The 8,784-nt window shown below is 41.9% G+C and overlaps 1 protein-coding gene across 1 annotated transcript in view; it reads left to right on the top strand.

Annotated features, from left to right (window-relative positions):
- Positions 1 to 5,777, top strand: part of LOC136825804 (ras-associated and pleckstrin homology domains-containing protein 1-like) — a 150,017-nt gene extending 144,240 nt beyond the window's left edge. Inside the window, exon 2 of the mRNA XM_067082734.1 lies at positions 1,700 to 5,777. Coding sequence (XP_066938835.1) covers positions 1,700 to 3,013 — 1,314 coding nt within the window. The 3' untranslated portion in view covers positions 3,014 to 5,777. The remainder of the gene's footprint in view (positions 1 to 1,699) is intronic.
- The last annotated feature ends 3,007 nt before the right edge of the window (positions 5,778 to 8,784 follow it).

Raw genomic sequence — 8,784 nt, 5'->3', positions numbered from 1 at the left:
CTGGCTGGGCACGGAATACATTTTTTCACTTGTTTATAGATATATTTATATTTTTTTACGTTTTTGGCATGATTTTTGTACACTGGGCCTCAGTAATACTTTTATATATTTGTTTTACTGGAGAATTGCGGAGAATTCTTATTTTTAGTTTCTCTTAATGTATTCCGTTTTCTGCTCTGACATTTTGAGTTACTTTAACGAAATATAAAGCTGGGAGAAATTGTTTTCCTTTCGGGAAGTCTGTGTTAAAAGTCACCACTTTCGTTTGAATAGAAGAATAGAATATTTAGAATTTAGGCCAAAGGCCAGGCTGTGGAACCTATGAGGTCATTCAGCGCTGAAACGGAAATTGACAGTAAAAAGGTTTTAAATGCATAACAGGAGGAAAAGCTCCCAGTTGCATTATGAATCAGTTGTTAGGAAAAGGTTGAGGAAAGTAAGATGGAAGGAAGACTAAGAACGGAGGTACAGTAAAAGGAATGAGAGAGAGGTTGCAACTAGGGGCCCAAGGGACGCTGCGAAGACCCCTAAGTAATGCTTACAGTGCACCACGCGAGATGCACTGACGGCGCTACCCTCCTACGGGGGTTCTTTGAAGAGGATGTCGGTTCACCGGAAAAAAATATCAAGAATTTGTCCTATTTATAAAATGAATAGAAATAGTGTAATCTCTCTCTCTCTCTCTCTCTCTCTCTCTCTCTCTCTCTCTCTCTCTCTCTCTCTCTCTAATGTAAGACAATGAGGTTAAAACAGTTCAGCTGTAGGAAAGGGCCTTATATCGTAAAATGTTTTTCTGAAGAGCCCAATAAAGATTATATATATATATATATATATATATATATATATATATATATATATATATATATATATATATATATATATATATATATATATATATATATATATATATATATTCATTCATTCATTTGTTTGATAACCTTGCTTAGACCAGAAATTGGAATTCATAAGCATTTTTTATTTTAATTTATTTTATAATGTCCACCCACAATGTCCTTTTAAGAGTTCAGTAAAAGATAATTCACTCATTTGCTTGATAATCTTGCAGATACCAGAAATTGGAATATTTTAACATATTTTTATTTTTTTATTTTATAATGTCGACTCACAATGTCCGTTTCCTGATATTTATAATGCCCGTTTTCTGAAATGTTCAGTGTCCACCCACAATGTCCGTTTTCGGATATTTGTAATGTCCGTTTTCTGAAATTAATAATGTCCACCCACAATGTCCGTTTTCGGATATTTGTCATGTCCGTTTTCTGAAATTTATGATGCCCGTTTTCTGAAATGTTTAATGTCCACCCACAATGTCCGTTTTCGGATATTTGCAATTCCGTTTTCTGAAATTAATAATGACTACCCACAATGTCCGTTTTATGAAATTTATTATATCCCTTTTCTGAAATGTTTAATGTCCACCCACAATGTCCGTTTTATGAAATTTATGATGTCCGTTTTTTGAAATGTTTAATGTCCACCCACAATGCCCGTTTTATGAAATTTATGATGTCTGTTTTTTTAAATGTTTAATGTCCACCCACAATGTCCGTTTTCTGAAATGTTTAATATCCACCCACAATGCCTGTTTCCTGATATTTATCATGTCCGTTTTCTGAAATTAAGAATGTCCACCCACAATGCCCGCGTCCTGAAATGTCTGATTTTCTCCCCCCGACAGATGGCGACGCCGGAGGCCAACCTGAGCGGAGTCCGAGGTTCTGGCGACGCCCCGCCCCGACACCTGCACAACTTCAACACCTTCCAGTTCGTGTCGCAGCTGGTCTCCGCCACGCCCCCCTACCTCTTCAACATGTCCACGCCCTTCCCCGGCAACTTCTTCAGCGACCTCCTGCGGCGGATGGCGCCCCGGGCCGGCACGCCCGGCCTGCCACCAGACCAGACTCTGCAACAGCAGATCCGCGCCGCCCTCTTGGCCAAGAGCGCCCCCCCGCCGCCGCCCTCCCTGCCCCCGACCGTCATGCCCCCGCCGCTGGACTTGGCAGCTGCTACGCATCGCTCCCCGGCGGCGCCGCAGCTGCATCCCGAGAAGGGCGTGAAGCGCTCCCTCTTCTCCGACGTGTCGGCTCTCAGCTCCAGCGAGGACGAAGGCGGTGCCAAGAGGCCTCGCCTCGACACAGACGGGCGGGAGAGCGAGCAGCACCCGCCGGAGGCTCTTCCGGCACCCTTTCTTATGCAGGCGCCCTTTTTACACTCGTCAGTGCCGCCTCCACACGACGTGCTGAACCCATGGAGCTCCAGGGCATCACTCCTCCGCCCACAAGTACCTCTGGCCGCCCACGTCCCGCCCACTCCCCTCGACCCCTACCGACTACTCCTCGACTTGCGTCTAGCAGGCCAGCTCCGCACGATGGCGGCCACCCAGGCTCTCCAACACAAAGAGACGACCATAGGGGGAGGCGGCGGAGGTGGGCTGGGTCTCCACCCACCCATCACCTCCTCCCACTCCTCCATCCCCACCTCCAAGTCTGTCACATCGCGAAACTCGCCCACACTCCTAGACTCCCGACCTCCTCGCGAAGAGCTGCCCCCGGTGTCGGCCCCGCCCTCGATGGGCGTCCTCCAGGGCGGCGACGATCGGGTGTCCGCATTCCACCCACCGTCGAGGCCACACCCGGACACGGCCGACACCAGCGACGAGGAGAACGGAGACCGCCGCAGCTGTAGTCGCAGCAGCAGCGGGAGCGCCAGCAGCGCCCGCGAGGGGCTGGGTCCTCAGTACATCTTCAAACACCTCACCCAAATCTACCGCACTATCGACGGACACAAGGTGGAAGGCGGCGAGAGCGGAGACGACATCCGCCACGACCATTCGAGGAAGGAGCACCACCGCCCTGCTACCCCCGAGTCAGCCCACACCGCTCCCCCCCGCGCCGAAGGAGGGCGCGGCGGCGGCGAGGGCCAGCAGGCAATCCAGCAAGAGCCTCGAGCAGAAATGGCCGCCAGAGAGGAGGTGCGACCCAAGGAGGGTTGATAGCGGTCGTTTCTGGGGCCCTGGGGCTGATGGCACTGTTAGGGAGGAGACGAGAGGGGCTTTCCTCCTCCTCCTGCTCCTCCTCATACTCCCTCCCCCTCCTTCTCCTCCTCCTCCTCCTCTCCCTCTACCAACGGAACAGCGTTCCTCTTCCCCCGGTGGCTGTCGCGACTTCTGATATTATTGTTGCCAAAAACAGAACTGGAGTCAAACGCTCGCCTTTTAATAAAGTCAGCCTCACTCACTTACTCACACGTTCAATGTGATATTATGATTTGTGATGATTTGCGCTTGTGTCATTAACCCCCTCTTTTGTTTCTCGTCTTGGATTTCATTTATGTATTCCGACGGCGACGCCGCAGGAGAAATGATTAGAGACATTCATTACCCTTTCAGAAGAGGATAAAACTTCTCGCTAGTCACTCAGTGTTCAATGTATAGCTCACTCTTAGAGTAGGGATTTTACGTATGTTTTTATCGATTCCATGATCATTAATTAATCATTTAGAGGCCAAAGGTAAATGCATAGCTGTATTATAGAGTGAATATCTTTCGATATATGGATTATTCTCTCTCCTTCCATAGGCTAGACACATTTGCACACCCGTCACCAATCAGACACGTAAAACGAAAGATACTGAATGACCACTGTTAGTACCATGAGTCTCGCTGTACCGTACTTCGCTACATTCCATTCACAGCATAATTGGTGGCCATGTTGCTCTTGCTTCGAAAGCCTTTTATTGATTTACATTTCATTCGTTCAGACTGCATTTTCGTTAAGACGAAACCAACGTACCTTTCAAGATATCTAGTCATTATTTATTAGGTAGGCCTAAGTTGGTGTAGAATGAGCCTAAGTTCGTGTTTGACTGAATTTGTTTCTTCCAGTTGCCAACCAGGAAACAGTTTGAGTTAATTAAGTTTGAATTCAATAACATATTAGCTGGAGTATAATCACAGTAGGATTGTGAATATTATTATTTTCTCAAATATTTCTCCATGTAGGCCTAAATGACAAATTTCGCCGAACATTTCCACGTATTCATGTAGCAACGTTACATTTTCGATACTGTGTATTTTTTTTTATTTCATTGTCTGTGCTTTTACAAAGTTCCCTTTCCCACTGGACCACAAGTATCCACCAGCGAAGAAATAAAAGTGGTCTCTATGTTCTGTTGGTTTGAATTCATGTTTTACTGAGAGACAATCACTGGCTTGCAATCACTTACTCTCACAGGCTTCCAACGATTATTCTAAAATGATTAAAACAAATAAAAAAAAAGAGAAATTTAGTTCTTCAGTCATTCCCGGTAGAAGAAGAATCACCCAGACGCCTCAAACGGTCTTACCGTGTTCTTAAAATATCACAGGAAAAAATCGTGTAGTGATATTTTAAATATGCAGCGACTGTATAGTCACTTGATTGGCTGATAAACTACGAATTTTTTCATCAAGAAGTCGATTGGAATTGGGTATCGGTGATTCTTCTTTCATGTCTGTACATAGTCTTTTAACCTTCTTCGTGTCTGTCTGTTATAAAGCAGCAGTGTATATATATTTTGGCTGACGGCATTGGGGGATGACGGTGGATGGATTTGAGAAAAAGTTGAAAAGGAAGATGACCAGAGATGGACGATTTCCATGGTTTTTTTTTTACCTTTTTTTATTTTTTTACGTCATATGCTGTGCCATTCCATTTTTCGATTTGCTAATATCGTTGACTGCATTTCTAAAACAACCAGATTTTCCCTTAGAAGACTTTGATTTAATAGCCAATAGATAATTCCTGTCTGCGACCGTCTCAAATTTAGTTTTAAAAGAGCGTTGAGGCCATCCACCGCGGTCTCTCCGACTTGCCCTTGGCCTATGCACTGCTGCTCTAAGTGTGTATTGTACAACTTCTCCAATCAGTATTAGAAAAGATATTTGTTGACAATAAGACTGCGCGTAGATTTTTAACCGAACAGCTTCAAATGGATATCAATAAGGTAGCTATCGGCGGTTTCATTCTGCATGTGGTAGTTACCCCTTGACCTGCACTGTTCCTCAAGGGCGGCAAAGTACTTAAATAAAAAGAAATGACCTTCGCCATTGGCTGGGACAAACGAAGCCACTGAGTGAAAAGGTCCCGAGTTAGATATCTCGAATGTCCGGTAACTGACTCGTCAAGATGTCGCGTCTTTTAAATACGAGTTGTTTAGTGAGTTTCCAAGTGGTCTGTATTTAGGATGACATTCGATTCTCAATCCTTTTTTCAATCCAGGTGTTTATCGTGCATCTTGTACTGAAGCATGAAGCATTCACGAGACCCTTTTTTCTCTTAGAGTTTGTAAAACAGGAGCTTCTTGCCACCCTTCTATGGATGGGTAATAAGCGCAATAGAAGAACCGATGTGTTGCCATCTTGTAAAAGTTTTGGCGGGGTGGTGATGGCTCCAGCCAGCCGGATGCACGATAACCTATGTGTAAGAGCACACCATTGTTGCTTCTCCATTGCAAAAAAAATATATATATATAGAAAAATAAAAGAAAATCATTGATTCATCATTCTTTTATAGCGAGTCCTTTGTGTGTAAAGGCTACTTTGCTGAATAGTTGGGAAATAAAATAAAATGTATTGTCCGAGATCTTCAAATTCGCAAAGATGATGTTAGCCACGCATAATAGTCATTCTGATTCTACTTGTAAGTTATCGTACCTGTGTCTCCAGTATGTTTATTGTTGTGTTGTTTCTCATGTAAATAACAGAAGTGGAATTTGAAGCGTGTTTCAATTCTACCCTTTTTTTTGTATTTTTTCCAGGTTGGAACAGAAAAAAAGAAAGCAAAAAGAAAAAGGATTCTTTTAGGTCCGACATTTGATTTGTATTTAGACAAGAAATTTGAAAGAAGATGCTCAGATGATTTTGGATCAAAGACAAGAGGAGTTTGTATGATGACTCGTGGAGTTTGCACTGAGTTTGCTAAGGTAGGCCTTCAGTCCAATTCTGACGAGAACTGCTCTATAAATATTTGTCATAATTTTTTCTCTCTCTCTTTTGAAAAAGGACTACCATTATTTATGTAATTACTTTTACTTCTGAATTTGATCATACTCTCGAGCGGGAACAACAGCAAATAAGGTATGATGTGTTAAGGGGGAGGGGGGGAGACGTGTTCCCCTTCTTTTCCCGTCGTAGGCAACGTCGTTTTAGAGGTTACTTCCAAGTGGAGCATTGTCACAGTAATTATTGAAACCCCCCCCCCGCAGAGTGGTGCACTGTAGGCATTACTTGAGGTCCTATGCAGCGTCCCTTCCTTAGGCCCTTAGCTGCAACCCCTTTCATTCCTTTTACTGTACCTCCATTCATAGTCTTTCCTCATCTTACTTTCCACCCTTTTCTAACAATTTTTAATAGTGAAACTGCGAGGATTTCATCCTGTTACACCTTTTAAACCTCTCACTCTTGATTTTCCTTTCAGCGCTTGGCCTTCGGCCTAAATACTATGTTCCATTCCGTTCAATAAGCAATCAGGAAAAGTGTTACTTGCATAAGTAAATAGGATAAAGACTGCCAAATCTTTACTGAATAGTTTAAAGACTATCACACCTTTTTGGGGGGTGTGTTGGGAATGGGTCCTACCTTTAAAACAGAGTAATACAATTGTCACCTGCTCTGCCGAAAACATGAAAAAAAGGTGAAATATATCTCTATGTAATACCTTCAATATATCTCGTCGTAATGCCTTCATAGGTAAATTAGTTAAAAGACTATCACACCTTGGGGTGGTGGGAAATGGGTCCTACCTTTGAAATAGAGTAACACAGTTGTCACCTGTTCTGCCGAAAACATGGAAAAAAGGTAAAAGATATCTCTTCACCTTGGGGGGGGTCCTACCTGTAGAATAGACTCAATAGAGTATAATACATTTGTTGCCCGCTCTGCCGAAAACATCAAAAAAAAAAAAAAAGAAGATGCATCAGTGTATCTCCTCCCTTTGGCCTATCTTCGATAATGCAAGATAATCCTACGGCTCTCCCCCAGAGAGAGAGAGAGAGAGAGAGGCGTCAGAGCGCGAACGGTCTGCCGCCTGTGTATCGGGCTGGAGGCTTAGTCGAGCTTAACTCGGGATCGAGAAGGCACTCCAGAGGTCTCTTGACCTAAAACTTGTCTCCTGCTTCGTTGTCGGCAGGAGGTTCTTGTACTTTAGCATATAAAGGGCCAGAGCGTAATCAAGCACCCTCGACACGCCTCTCTCCCCCTCTGAAGCGGGTGTTGTGGGGGTTGGGGGGGGTGGAGGTTGAGTTGTTGTTGCTGCTTTGTGCGTCATTTCCGAAGTGAGGACGTTGCTGCTCTCGAAAGTAATTCGTTTGTGTGAGTGTGTGTGTGTGTGTTTGCGTGTGTGTGTTTTCAAGTCTACCCTTCAAGAGTGCGCTTGAAAGAAAATAAATTCGATAAGTAGTACTAGACGTAAAGTTATAAGTATTATTTTCTAGAGAGAGAGAGAGATTATTACAAATACTGATGGCGAGAGAAAAGTTATATGACAGTAGTATTGGAACATAAAGTTATTATAAGCATTTTCATCTAGTGAGAGAGAGAAAGAGAGGTAGATGGATAAGTGTTGATAATGATATCGATAGAGAATGAGAGATTATTTTAAATACTTGTGGCGAGAGAGAGAAGAGTTCTATAACAGTATTACTGGACGTTAAGTTATAATTATTTTTATCCAGTGAGAGAGGAAGAGAGAGAGATTATTATAAATGTTGATATCGAAAGAGAGAGAGATATAAACATTGATATCGAAAGAGTGAGAAAGATAGAGAGAGAGATATATATAAACATTAATATCGAAAGAGTGAGTAAGAGAGAGAGAAATTATTATAAACTGATATGGAAAGCGAGAGAGATTATTATAAACATTGATATCGAAAGATTGAGAGAGATTATTATAGATATTGAATCGAAAGAGAGATTATTATAAATATATTGATATATATATAGAGAGAGAGAGAAAGAGAGGTTATTATAAACATTGATACCGAAAAAGAAAGAGAGAGAGAGAAAAGTTATATACAATAAATTCCCATCCACAGGGAGAACAAGATTCAAGTTATAAAAATGTTTCGACTCTCGGAAGAGGAAGAAGTTGCAGAGTGAAAAGATGCAACGTGGATTCTTATCAGGAGAATCCATGCTCGAGGACAGGACCCAGTGGCTGTCAGAGAGAACCCCTCTTCAGATTTTATTATTATTATTATTATTATTATTATTATTATTATTATTATTATTATTATTATTATTATTAGGTCTTTCTCCTCTAGATCGAGAACAGGATATGCTGTATATCAGGTCACAATAATATTCATTAGTGAATTCTTGTTGATTTTATAAAAAAACTTTTTTATAAAATCAACAAGAATTCACCATTGAATATTATTGTGGACCTGATATACAGCATTATTATTATTATTATTATTATTATTATTATTATTATTCAGCAGATGAAACCTATATGGAACAACCCCACCACAGGGGCCATTGACTTGAAATTCAAGCTTCCAAAGAATATTAAGGTGTCTATTATACAGAAAGCAGAGATTCCATTTATTAAAAAAGATAATTAATGTATAGATAAATAAATAAATAACAAAAGTGTTAAAATACAAGAAGACTAGTGTTAGGGTAGTAATGCATTGCATCTTCGCTTGAACTTCTGAAGTTCCAATTTATGAAAGAAGACCTGAAATCTAGCTACGAAATTGAATATCTTTGCAGATATTCAA

Source organism: Macrobrachium rosenbergii, chromosome 39, assembly GCF_040412425.1.
Source record: "Macrobrachium rosenbergii isolate ZJJX-2024 chromosome 39, ASM4041242v1, whole genome shotgun sequence".
In the NCBI taxonomy this organism is placed as follows: domain Eukaryota; kingdom Metazoa; phylum Arthropoda; class Malacostraca; order Decapoda; family Palaemonidae; genus Macrobrachium; species Macrobrachium rosenbergii.
This window is presented reverse-complemented; position numbering and strand designations above follow the sequence as displayed.